General features: G+C 42.6%; 1 protein-coding gene across 1 annotated transcript in view; it reads left to right on the plus strand.

Moving 5' to 3' along the window:
* Positions 1-344: 344 nt before the first annotated feature.
* Positions 345-13,610, plus strand: part of LOC119658065 (delta-sarcoglycan) — a 93,163-nt gene continuing 79,897 nt past the window's right edge. Inside the window, exon 1 of the mRNA XM_038065318.1 lies at positions 345-768. Within this exon, the coding sequence (XP_037921246.1) occupies positions 622-768 (147 nt within the window). The 5' untranslated portion in view covers positions 345-621. The remainder of the gene's footprint in view (positions 769-13,610) is intronic.

The following is a 13,610-nucleotide window of genomic DNA, read 5'->3' on the forward strand; positions in this document are numbered from 1 at the left end:
AGTACATTGTGTTTTCACGTGTCTTGATATCTATGTACAACAGCTTATGTATGTGATTCTCTGAAGGTGTAAAACGATTTTCCATATAAAAACTGCAGGCATGCGCTTTTCCGCCGGGCAACACGTGCTATGTGTGGAGCGTAAGGGACTGTTGTGGACCATACCGGGAAAGCTACTCTTCGCTTCCTTATTCCACTATAAGAGTCGGAAAATTGTTTAATGTGGAATCTGTTCGCCTAGACAGAGTTTGAGGAACAATTTTCTCTAGGAACTGAACGGAATGCGAATAGGAAGCCGAATAAAAAAGGATTCCAGGATGACCTCCTCAGTGGTTTGCGGGAAGTATTCGTGAACGGGTGCGATGCGCTTTGAATTTTAAATACTTTTACCGGTCTTAGTGGAGTTTTTTTCTGGTGAATTAAGATTGGAGATTGTTCTCGATCGCTAAATGTAATTGAATTTTTTCTGGAAAATTCAGATGTGAATGGGTGTTGCGTTCATTGTTTATATTCGTGCGTTTTCCGCTTGATGCAATGTTGGGGTTGTTAGTTTGTTCGGTCGTTTAATGAGTGTTTGTTGTAGATATGTTCAGAGTGTTTTTAAGTTTAGAATGCAGTGGAAATGGTGAATGATTTTCTTGACGGAAGTTCTAATTTGGAACGAATCTTTTCTAACGGTGTTCATAATCAGCCCTTGTCCAATACTGACCAGTTGAGTTGGAAATTTTTAGAAACCAGCACTTTGTTAGATGACCGGTTGCGAGAAGAGGTAGGTGGAATTCCCTTTGTACGCAAACATTGTCCTTTACGAGCAGTACTCTTTTATAATACGCTCTTACATGCTTATATATATATACAATTTCCAAATTGCTAGCTCACATATAGACTCCTTTGAACAAAAATTCATGTGAATTGGGGCATAGGAGGCAAATGTTCATGGCATTGTCCATTCAACAGGAGATTTTCCGGATGCAATTAACTGCATTATGCCATGTAGTTGCAGACAATTCTATGCATTTTCCCGATGCAGTCTTCCTTATCCTTGCACAATTTGGTTTTCTGTTTCACTATTTTCGGTGGACCAAAAATAGTCGTTAAATTTTAATACTACGGAAAACGGACTTTTACGATTTTCCCTAAATGAAAAAATCTCCTTATTTAAGCAGGTGTTAGATTGACACGAACATGATCCGAGGCCTAGATTTGTACAAGAATATTATTTTGAATTTTCTCAGATTTCTCGGTCGAGAAGGTATCAATTTTAAAAAGAAGCCTTCGTGAATGGTTTTCATTTGACAGCCCCACACTTATACCCTTGGCAGCAGTCAAAAAAAAAATCTAAGATGGTCTTTCATATGTGGTGGGTTTTCGAACAATACATAGCCTATTTAGCGTCATATTGGGTCCATTTAAAGTACTTTGAGGGTTTTGAGTCCTCAGATACTATAAACACATCCATCCTGAAGCCTTTTATTTCGAAATAAAACCGGCTTCAAACGTTTGGTTTTAACTGACAGTTTGAACTGATCAGTTGAAACTGCCAAATTAAACTGTAGACTGTAGAAGCCTACACACGTACTGTCAAAAGTTTTAGTTTTTAAAAGGTTTGCAATGACGGAATGGGTTGGCGGTAGTCAAAAGACCATTTTAAGTAGGCTGAGACGACCAAGAGGGGAGAGCTATCCCAAAAACCTGGCGAAATTGACTGCGAAGGTCCACTTGCAAATATTGAAGTTGCATTGAAGTGCGAACTGCTCGAACGCGCCCGTGGAGCCGTAAATCTCCAGACCCGGGTGTCGTGATCAAAAGGGGTGATCCACGATGAATAGCATCCTCGATCGATGTTCCTCCAGCCTCAGATGTATGATGAAGCGCGGCGTTGGAGGTTCCTACCCTACCTTGACATCTGTAGGCCATTCTTTTGGTGGATATTCCTTATAAAAAGAAAGTTTTTCGAAACTAGAGACGAAGAGAGGGAAAGGAACTCCTCAAATCAAAAAGAATTAACTGGATTTCTTGGAAATATAAAGGAAGAAAAAAGACTACAACTAAATCAAAAATAAAATAATCCAAGTAATAATCAAAAATTCATCAAATGAAATAAAAATGGTGAAAATAAAAATAATAACACATAAATGATGACTAAGAGTCGATGGAGGTAGAGGCGGCGGCATCAACAACACCACGCCGCACTGCGGGTAACAGGCTCAGTACTCGCCAAAGGACTCCTCTTCAGCGCCCAGCTTAAGCCTCCACTGAGATTCTGGACGAATTCCAAAGCGCGTACATAGAATTCTCAGAAATAGATCCTAGCATAGATCAGGTATTTCCAGGCTCTATGCATCTCCAGGAACTTCGAGAATTCTATCTCAAATCAATTATGAAATTGTTGCAGTTGCCAGATTGCACGATCAGAAGACTCGCTTTTGCGTTATTGTTTTGTGTTCGTCTGGAAGGTCGGCAGGACTTACTAAGGCAGAACATTGCTAGGCTGATTTAAATCAACATTGGCAATACCAGAAGACGGGCGAGAACTAAAGTGCTGCTATGCCATCTTCTTTTTCGCCAGCCTTTGTCTCGTTCACAATGGGGGTTGGCTCGTCGTAATCGGTTTCGCCATTTGGTCCTATCAAATGCCTGATCTGGATGCAGTCACGAAGTTTTTAAATGCCTATCCAGCGTATCAAGCCACCTTTATTTTGACCGGCCTTTTGTTCGCTTACAATCGATTTCCATGTTCAGAACAATCACGGCGAGTGAATTTTCTTTGGCGCGAATTACGTGACCATACCATCGAAGACCCCACTCTCGTAGTTTCTCCACGATCGGTGAAGCTCTATATCGATCGCGGATATCTTCACTTGGGATGTGATCAAAACGTATCGCGCCACTAATCCAACGCAACATCTTCGTCTCCATTACCGCAAGACACCGTTCATTGTCTTTTATAGTTGGCCAACACTCAGAACCACGACGGACGACATTGCGGTAAGTTTTAGACTTGAGACGTTCGTTGATACGTCGATCAGAAGAAGACAAGTTGTGGATGAAGCAACTTCATAATGTAGTTGTCCATTGGCTGATAGCGTTGGCCCGAGGTATTTAAATCGGTCAGTTCTGGGCAGGTCGCTGCCCCTGACAGTGATTATGACTGTTTTATGGGGATCCGTCGTCAAAAACTCAGTTTTATGAGGTGGTCATTCCATTTTTAGACAAGTTACTGGAGATCATTTTTGCTATTGGACGCTAGGAAAACATCATCTGCATAAAGCAGTGTATAGGGCGCTGGACGTTGGATCACCCCTCCCACATAAAAAGAACAAAGAGGAGTGTTGAGAGGGAGCTTCCTTGATGGGCACCAACAGAGACACGAAGTGGCTTTGATACACTCGCCACACTTGAAACTTTACTTTTCGGATCGTGGTAGAGCAATTGAACCCAGCGCACGAGTTCGTAGAGCATACCAGCTGAGTTCGTGGCGAACACGCTTAAACACTTTCTCTAGATCCTGAAATGCATTGTAATGAAAGTGATGCTTCTCCCAATGTTTCTCCAAGAGTAACCGCATAGCATGTATTGTTTCAGTAGTTCCGCAATTCTTGACAAATCTAGCTTGATTCACGATTATTTGAACGATTTCACGAATACAGTTGTCAAGACTCAGTTCAAAAATCTTCATGGTATGGGAAAGTAACCAGATCGAACGGTAGTTTGACCATTCTGCTGGACTACCTTTTTTTTCCATGTTGGGATGTGCTACTTTCTTGCCAGTCAGATGGTGTTCTACGTTCCTGAATAATTCGATTAAAGAAGTCACTGAGCCACAGTGTTGGATCCCAGCTCTCCGCTTTCCAGAGTTCAGATACGATGGCGTCCTGTGGCTATCCCCGATTTCATTTGTTTTATTGCTTCCTCGACTTCAGTTTCGCTGACAGGTGGAACTGCTCCAAATGTCGGCAATGATTGTGGAAGTGTTCGATATCCTGTGTGGGTTTGTTTCGGCTTTTCGCAAATCGATACAGATCTCTCTCGCCATCCCGAGTGTCCAGTTTATCGTAAAGATTTTTGTAATGGACCGCTCGGGTGACAGTGATCGCTTTCTTTACTTCTCAGTTGACATTCTTATAAATTTGCCAATTGACGAGCATTTTACCGTCGAAAGACTTGTCGTAGAGGCATTTCGTTCCACGGACCTTCATTTCAACATCGTCATTCCACGGGCATATATTTCAGTCGATGTACCGCTTACCTGATTTGGCGATCCCAAGGTTTGCAGAGGCCGCTTTGTAGATCGTGTCTTTCATTTGGTTCCACAATTCTTCCACATCCAAGAACAAAGAGGAGGTTGGTTGGTAACCGCGTAATTGAGATCATTTCTTCTTTCTTCTTAGGAAGCAGTCACCATTTAATGCACGGCGGGTCAGTGCGTTTTTTACACTGTTTTATAGGTGGTTTGATTCGATGGGATGGTTTGATAGGAAGCGGCTTTGCAATCAGTGACGGTGGTAAAATGTCGGCGTCTTACAAAAATATATCCGATTTGCATTTCACTATTCTCACTATAAAATGTTGGAAGGTGAGACAATCGTTTGATGAACCAAGGTCGTGGGTCTCCGCAAAATCGATTATATGCTCGCCATCCTCATTGCGCCTTCCAAACCGCTTTCCCCCATGGCATCTGTTACCGTCTGGCTTCTGACCCACATGATCATTGAGGTCGCCGGCCACGATGAAATAGTCATCAGCAGGCACGTTGCAGGTCTTTGTATCGAGAAGTTACTAGAAGGCATCTTTCTCGGCATCAGGTCGACCTATGTGTGCGTATGCGATGAAGAAGTAAAAAGTGCAATCGGCTAATATAATGGTGAGCTTCATCAGCCGGCTGCCAAAATAGAGAAGTTTATAGCCATTTGTACCGAGTTCGCTTTCAATGTTGCAGCTTTTGGTACCAGACTACCGGGTTTTTTGCAGAGCGCAGATATCAATATGCCTCTTCCGAAGGCCTCTTCGAGTTCCTTGGTGTTTCCAGCTGGGGGGCCAACATTTAGCATGCAGATACGTATTTGTTTCGCTTAAACTAACTTACTTACGTCCTGACGTCCTCCATGCGTCAAAAATCCTTGCTAATTTCTCGACAGGACCAGGGCCCGTCCTCTCGTGTCGAGATGGATCTTTCCGAGGTTTGTTCCTCGATTCGATCATGTTGTTTCTAGCAACATTGGATGCATTTTCTGGCTTGTCCTGCCGCGGGACCTGTCACCAAGGAAGATCAGGTAGGATTTAGTATGGAATAACTCTAAGAATACTTTATTTATCCCTTTTCCTGACCTCAGCACTTTATTTTTCTTTTACTGAGGATAGTACAAAGTACGTTGCTTCAAACTCTCTTCCTTTGCCTGGGCTCGGGACCAGCGTATCAAGCCAATATTGTTTCGATGGGTAAGTGAATTCTCCTTAGCACAATTTACATGACCATGACTTTAGTGGTGGCCTTACTAAATAACCCGATTGGAGAACATTGTTGGATTCCAGCTCCTCGTTTTCCAGAGCTCAGATGCGTCATCAGGTCCTGTGGCTTTCCCTGATTCATTCGCTTTATGACTTTCTAGACTTCAGTTGCGCTGAAAAGTGGAATTGCTTCGAATGTGGGCCAATTGACCGGCGTTTTATCATCGAGAAACTTTTATTAAAGGCATTTCCTTCACTTGACCCTTACTTGAATATTGTCGCTCCAAAGCCAAGTATCATGGTTGATGTATTGCTTACCTGGCTTGGGGACCTCGAGGGTGGAATAAGCCGCTTTGTGGATTTTGCTTTTAACTTGCTTGATTTTTCGATATTCGTAATAATTGGTAATCGCACTCAAATTCGCAGTGTTTTATCGGCAATCAATGGCCGATGTTAAATTGCGATGGTCTCTTGACGAGAACGGCTTTGCAGTCAGTGATGGTGATAAAATGACGACGTCTTATGAGGATATTGCCGATTTGCCTTTTACTGTTGCCACTATAGAATGTAGGAAGATGAGACAATCGTTTGATTAACCATGCATTTCCAAGTGTGAGGTCTTAAATGTCCAGAAAATCAACAATACGCTAGCCACCTTGATTGCGCGCTACAAACCGTTTTCCCCCGATTGTCGTCTACTTTTCGACCCACATGACCAGTAAAGTCGCCTGCAATAATGATATATTCACCAGCAGGCATGTTACAGGTCTTTGTAGACTTTGCCAGAGGGCATTTCTTTCGGCACCAGGCATGATACTTAGTAGCTACCTCTCTTGGCTTTTTTTTTCCACAGGCTTCATTTCTTCGCCAAAATTTCCGTTTTTCAAATGGTTTCTACGTTACAGTCTAGAATGAAGTGCTCTAACACATTTCAAGGCCTAGATTCAATGGGAATATCGCGCTAACAATTATTATTATGTAGGTTTCCAAAATGAATTTGGTAGCTTTTCGCCATCTTGACAGATCCCAGAAGAGTTTAGAACTGACTAAATAGAAATCAGCTGCTGATAACAACGTCAAATCCATGTTTTCCAAGTTTTCGTTTTAATCAAAGGCAAATCTGGCTAAATTCAAAAATTTTTTGGGCTGTTGATCAGGGGACAGCTTTGTGAACGCTTGCCGTCGAAGCATCCTTTTTTCATGAAGCATCGCGGAAAGCATAGCGAAGGAGGGCGTGTCCACTTTTGATGTCGCCAGAATGAACGGATACACCAACCTGACCATTAGCAGCTTGATTAGCGAATGGTTAATTTGAGCTGCATTTAAAGGGTGACTTCTACCCCGGGTTAACTATTTTTTGAGTTTCAATATTACAGGGTGCGGCAGCTTGAGATACTATGATCAATAGGTACACTATAACCAGTAAAAGGGGCACAAGGACGCGGTGCGACCTTTCCCTTAACAGAATAATAACAACGAACTATTGCAAGAGTATCCTTAGGAATACCAAAATATCCGCACATCTGCCCTTTTAAGGTCTTTTAGTCCTTTTAATTTAATTTTTAGGACTGACGGGGAAAGAACTAAAGCAAAGTACTTCCAAAGTACGTAAAGTTAGGAAACGTAAGTAAGTTATCGACTTTTCAGTTTGCTGAACACCGACTCCCCCAAGGTTGAAGTGTCCGCAGCTGCGCAGCATCTGAATCACTCATTTCCTTGGATGGAGCATATTTCCCTTGTAGTGAAACTTAGGAGATTTTGATATTTAAACGAAATTCCACTCCGGTCACGAAGCCGCGGACCCTACAGAGCAGCTGGGTTTCCGAGACCCGCTCAAGGAAGTAAGGCTCAAGACCAGTGAGGCAATCACTACTGCTAACCGGCTGAGTATTTGGGTGTTGTACGAGGAAAGGCATCCAAAGATCCAGCCAGTGGGTAAGACTTTGAGCTCCTTCGCGTGAGTGACGCGCAGACTACGACCGTCCATCTCCTCCAACTCATACTGTACCTTTCCAACTCTGTAGATGACTTTTGGTCGCGGTTCAAACCTTGGGCTTAAGTGAATATTTCAGAAGTGCGATAGTGTGAGGGTGTGCACGTGAACTATTTAAGTGACCATCTGGAACTTGAACATTAATAGTGAGAAGGCGCGTCGACAATGGACATGTCGAAACGCGATGTAGTCGATAGGTTCCTACCGCCCCAGGAACTTGATCCTGGCCCTAAAAGCATCCATCCATCCATCCAAACGGTTCGATGCTTCACAAATGATCTCCAATTACGAACAACCAGACCTACTTCCCAAGAAGATCCTCAGTTCCCATGAGAACCGGAAGAATGCAGGCTAGATTTACATACTCCCCGCAGGAGATTCTAGACGAACTTCATCATCTAGGAGTTAGCGAGGCAACCTGTGTCCGCCCATACGAGACGAGCGCATCTCATCGTAACCCAAATCCATTACACCTCTTCCTCACTCTCAGTCCTCGCTCTCAAAATCCAGAGCGACGTTTCACTGTATGGTGAAATTTGAAGCTGTCAAGTTCGATGGAATTGTAAATGTCGCAACTGTCAATTGGACACACCGCGTCAAACTGCAACCTGCCCTACGTTGTCTTAAATGTAGCACCCCAAGTGGTCGCCCTCAGTACCCCAAAAAGCAGGGGGATAATGCCACCTACATCAACTGCGGGTCAAACACGCATCCGGCGAGTTATCGCAATCTTGGGCGACATCAAAGAGATCTCTGGTTGCGAGGCTGGGTAACTGCTATCCTTCATGGATGCTCTTACCTGGCTCTGGAGGTATGAACGTTCCTACTTGCATACCTATGTCTCTGATACGTTGTGGGAAGAACTTCTTCTCCCTTATCGTGTATCACATGGTATAGAGTTCAGAATCTAGGGTTTCACCCTCTTCAGGTGAGCCAACCTTCTGCAGAGCTATTTTTCTTTTGGACACTGTGGGCAAAATACTAAAGCGCCAGGGAGGACTCTCAGATCAGCAGTATGGGTTTCGTCAAGCCAGATCAACCAGTGATGCCATCACAATGATTACTGGCTTGGCCGAAGATGCAATCCACGGAAAGGGCAATACTAGCAAATATTGCGTGGTAGTGATCCTGGATGTGAGAAATGCATTCAATTCGGCCAATTGGTACCTAATACGGGAATCTTTGGCGAAGATTGGTATTCCCGCTTATCTTGCAGTTTTGTCAACAGCTATATACAAGAACGAGGGCTTTAGTATGACACCGATGACGGACCCCGTGAGTACGTTGTCTTCGCGGGTGTCCCACAGGGCTCCGTACTGGGCCCGCTGTTGTGGAACCTCATGTACAATGATGTACTTAACCTTTCCCTTCCCGAGGAAGGGGTGCTCGCAAAGCACCACGAAGATGGTGAATTATACCCTTGCGAAGCGATCAGTGCTGTTAAGAGTTGGCTAGAGAGTCCTAGTGTGACATTTGCCGTGGAAAAAACGGAAACGGTCCTCATCATCAAGCGCCGTGAAAGAAATTTTGCCCGTATTCAAATTGGGAATCATATCATCACTTCTAAGACTGCCATCAAATACTTGAGAATGATAATAGACGGGAAGCTTAACTATAAACAACACGTGTAGTATGTTTATGACAAACCATCCACTGCAAGTGTAGCCCTGACAAGGATGATGCCAAACGTGGGAGGGCCATGACATGCTTCTAGGTTGCTTAAAGCTAGGGCAGTGAGTTTGATCCTGCTCTATGCAGCTCCAGTTTAGGGAAAGGGATTGCAGGTTACATTTAATGCTAACAAACTGAGTTCAGTCTACAGAAGAACAGCCCTAAGGGAATGCTCGGCATTCAGGACTGTCTCAGATGATGCAGCATTCGTCATCTCTAGAATGATGCCCATTGACATCTTGGAAGATGAGATGACGAATATATACAGGGTGCGGCAGCATAGCTTCCTTTTTCAAAACTCAATAAAAAATATTGTATGCATCGGAAAATATTTATTTATTTTTTATAATGTAGGTACATGTCTAAAGTTTTTATTTACATTGTTTTGAAGATCAAATCTGTTAGGTGACGTCCCCCATTCTCCATAAATTGCGTAAACCGATTTCTGGCTTTTGTCATGACTCTTGTTAGCATATCAGGTGTTATGTTGGCAATTTGTTCTTGGATGTTGGTCTTCAAATCTTGTAGGCTTCTTGGACGGTTCACATAAACACGGGATTTCAAAAAACCCCATAGAAAAAAATTACAAGGGGACTGATCGCGAGAGCGTGCCGGCCATTCAAATCGGCTCTAATTGAGATAACTCGCTCTGGAAAGTGCTCCCTCAAAACAGCCATCGATACTCTTGAAGTGTGTGCTGTTGCACCGTCTTGTTGGAACCAAGTGTCCCCCAAATCCAAATTTTCTAGCCGTGGGAAAAAAAAATCTGTAGCATGTTTACATACCGGTCCGAATTCACTGTCACTGTAACCTCATTTTCGTCAAAAAACCAGGGACCAATAGTTCTAGCTGAGGAAATTGCACACCACACTGTGACTTTGGGTGAATGCAAAGGCTTTTGATGCAATTCTCGAGGGTTGGTGTCAGCCCAGTAGCGCATGTTTTGTTTGTTAACCCACCCACACAAATGAAAATGGGCTTCATCGCTAAAAAAAACAATAGCACCCTCGGGAACGACATCAAGAAGAAGCTCACACGCGTTCATCCGAGAATTGAAGTGACGTTCTGAAAGTTCCTGCACTATCGCCATCTTATAGGGATGAAAATGAAGATCATCACGAAGAATTCTTCTCACAGAACGATCGGATAGTCCAAGGGCAGATGCGTGTTTGCGCGCAGAACGCCGTGGCAATCGCAACATTGACGCTCTCACTGCTTCAATGTTCTCAGGTGATCTAACGGGCCGAGGGACTCCAGTTCTTCCTTTTGTCGCACTTGCAGTTTGTCTGAATGTAGTGACCCATGTAACAATTGATTTGCGGTCTGGGACGGGAGCCAATGGGGCTAAATTCAAGCAATTCCGAAATGCACGCTGTGTTGCAATAACCGAACATCCGCTTGAAAAGTAAACCTCAACGGCAAAGGCACGCTCCTCACTATTCCAACGCATGATGGCGACTGAACCGTGTTGGGACAAAACTTTACAGTATCCCCTCTTGAACGAGACCACTAGCGCTCCGCTATGACATCAACTAACTGAGTGGCGCGCATTTTAAAAAAGGAAGTTATGCTGCCGCACCCTGTACTGTAGAAGACGCTAGAAGTTTTGCCTACTCCTTTAACAAGTCTAAGATTTTCCGCTTTTATTTGAAAATTAAAGTCATTTGATGTTGAAGGCTTGTTCAGTACCTTTTCTTGCACAAAGTCCTGATTTTTAATCCTGCGCTAATAGTGAGTTAAGCTCTTATTTTTACCATAAACCTCGGGGAATGCAACAATATGGGCTCTGAGATTCCTAAGCATCTGCATACGTTTCCCAAAGAAGGCCTAATGTCATGTTCTTTACGATATAAATAGTTAGTGTAACCGATGTGTCCAGTGATGAACCATGGTTGCGCATCAACCAGAGCTCGACCTTCGGAATCAACCAGTTCCTCTGCCTCCATTTCTGAGACATATCTAGGTTGACGGAACGCTACAATTGGTGGTGTTCTTCGCGAAGGCCCTAATCTCAATTTATTACAGAATATCGGCGAGTATCGTTCAAAAATCAGAATTTCGGCAAAAATAATGAATACTTAATGTTCTGGAAAATTAAAGCCTTTTCAAATCAAATTGAGCTAATGAATTGGTAATTGTTGCATATAAAAACTGCAAAGTTGAAAGTATTCAATAGAATAATTGAATTTATTAATTAACTAAATGATGACTTCTGTATTCAGCCATAATGGAATATTTCCAATAGATTTTGCCATGTAATCAAGGTAAATCAATAAATGCGTCTGATATTTTAGCAAATAATAACAGATGACTAAACCCACCATTTGGAGTGTTAATAATAATTATTTATATTTCTATGCCGCACATAATTAATAAATCGTATTTGATGTAATCACAACAATCTTTTTGTTTAACACAGCCAGCAATATTGTTCGATATGAAATTTATTAGATGTATCATAAATATTTTCGGTGGGATGCTTCCCACACAAAATCAGGCACTTAAAAGTCACTGAATAGGAATTTGAAATTTAATTGTGTCATTTGAATAAATTATGCCTAATTTCACGTAGAAACCTGAAGTGTATCCTAAAGAAACCACTAATGCCAAAACCTTGTGGATCAAAATACGGAAGTGATCCGGTTTATCAAGCGTAGGAACAGGCATACAATTAGCCATCCCTTCAAAGTCGATTATGAAATATCTGGGATACTTGAACTCTGCCTATGAGAAAGCGGCAAATACGAGTGTATCGTTGGCACGAATGATGCCTAACATTGGAGGTTCAAGCCACAGCCGCAGATTACTTGCGGCATTATTATTATATTATATTCGGCACTGGTCTGGGAGGAAGCAATCGGAGGGGTAAACATGGCTTACTGTTTAATGGCACTAAGGATGTGTAGTACCTTTAGAAATATCTCTGGTGAGGCAGAGTGTGTTATTGCGGGAATTGTTCCCAAGGACATTCTTGCAAATAAAGCACCCTGTCTGTACGAGAAAACGAGAATGCATCTACCTGAAAAGGATACAGGATATGGAAAGACGACAAGGCGGAAGTCGCTAAAAAAGTAGCAGCAATGGTGGAATGCCTCACAGTGGTGTCGCTGGACTCACAGCCAGATTCCCCATATTGAGAAGTGGATCCAGCGCTGGCACGGTTGATTAACTATCAACTGACCGAATTCACCTAATTCACCTATTGAATAATCAACACGTGGGCTAAATTGGAAAGGGAAAATAAAAAAAATACGACCCCTCTTTGGACCCAAGTGCCGCGATTGAAAGGGAGGATCCACGATGGAGTCGAGGTTTCTCCTGCCTCGGGTGTATAGTGCGGCATGGCCTTCGGCCATTCTATTGGATTATGCCCCTATTTTGGGAGATTTTTTCAGGGTTAAAGAGGAGGAAGCGAAACGGGAGTCCTCTAATCAAAAGAAATTTATCTGAAATTCATTATAATCTATGTAAAGCTAAAATCGGAAATAAGAGAATAATAAAGTTAAAATGAAAGAAAACCATCACTCATATGAAAGCGTCACGAGGACGAACTATCAAAACTAAAATTACAAATTAAATATACAAATAATTAACAAGTCGGGAAACCCGAAGCTGGACCCTTCAGGTATCAAGGGTTTTGTATATTTCTTTTACAAAAATATTTCAGTGGACATTTGCTCCATATGTCAGAATATTCACTTTTGCCGGATACTGACATTCAAAGTCTGCACTGAAGCGACAACTTCGACCTACAATAACTTTGTTAACAATAGTGCGATTTCCACTAAACTTGGTAGGATCATCCTTTATACTTTAGACTATATAACTACTCATGATTTTAGGATAAACGTAAGGAGAGTTTTGCAGTAACTTACTAAAAATCGTATAGTTGCAGCTTCGTGACCTTTTTCAGATTTTTTGGTTGGATAGGTTCTAAGAATGGGTCTTCAAAAGAAATGACCACTTTCTAACCCCATGGGAGGGAGGGATGCCTCCTCATTGTGCACTGAATTACAGAACTGAGGCCAGTATTGAAAAGTGCTAATCGTGACCTTTCATTTGATACCCCAGATGACTATATTTAGTGAAAAAAAATTGTACACTCCTTGCAAATCTGGAGACCCCATAAACATCCTAACAGATCTAACTCACCACATGCGTGTGCAGGAGAAGCCTCGACCACCAATTGTATCAGTCAGTGTAACCATTTCTGAGAACAGTGCCTGTAAGCGACAAACAGACAAGCAGACAAGCAGACAAGCAGACAAGCAGACGAGCAGACGAGCAGACGAGCAGACAAGCAGACGAGCAGACAAGCATACGAGAAAACAAACAGACAAATGGTCAAACAGACAAGCAGACAAGCAGACAAACATACAAACAGAACGATGTTCTTATGAGAAGAACCTTGTAGAAGAGAAGCAGTTGGTCGACATTTTGAAGGGCAAGACGGATCCTTGGGAGCAAGAAAAGTTATCCCCTTGGTGAAAAAATGTCGA

This window comes from Hermetia illucens, chromosome 5 (assembly GCF_905115235.1).
Source record: "Hermetia illucens chromosome 5, iHerIll2.2.curated.20191125, whole genome shotgun sequence".
Classification (NCBI taxonomy): domain Eukaryota; kingdom Metazoa; phylum Arthropoda; class Insecta; order Diptera; family Stratiomyidae; genus Hermetia; species Hermetia illucens.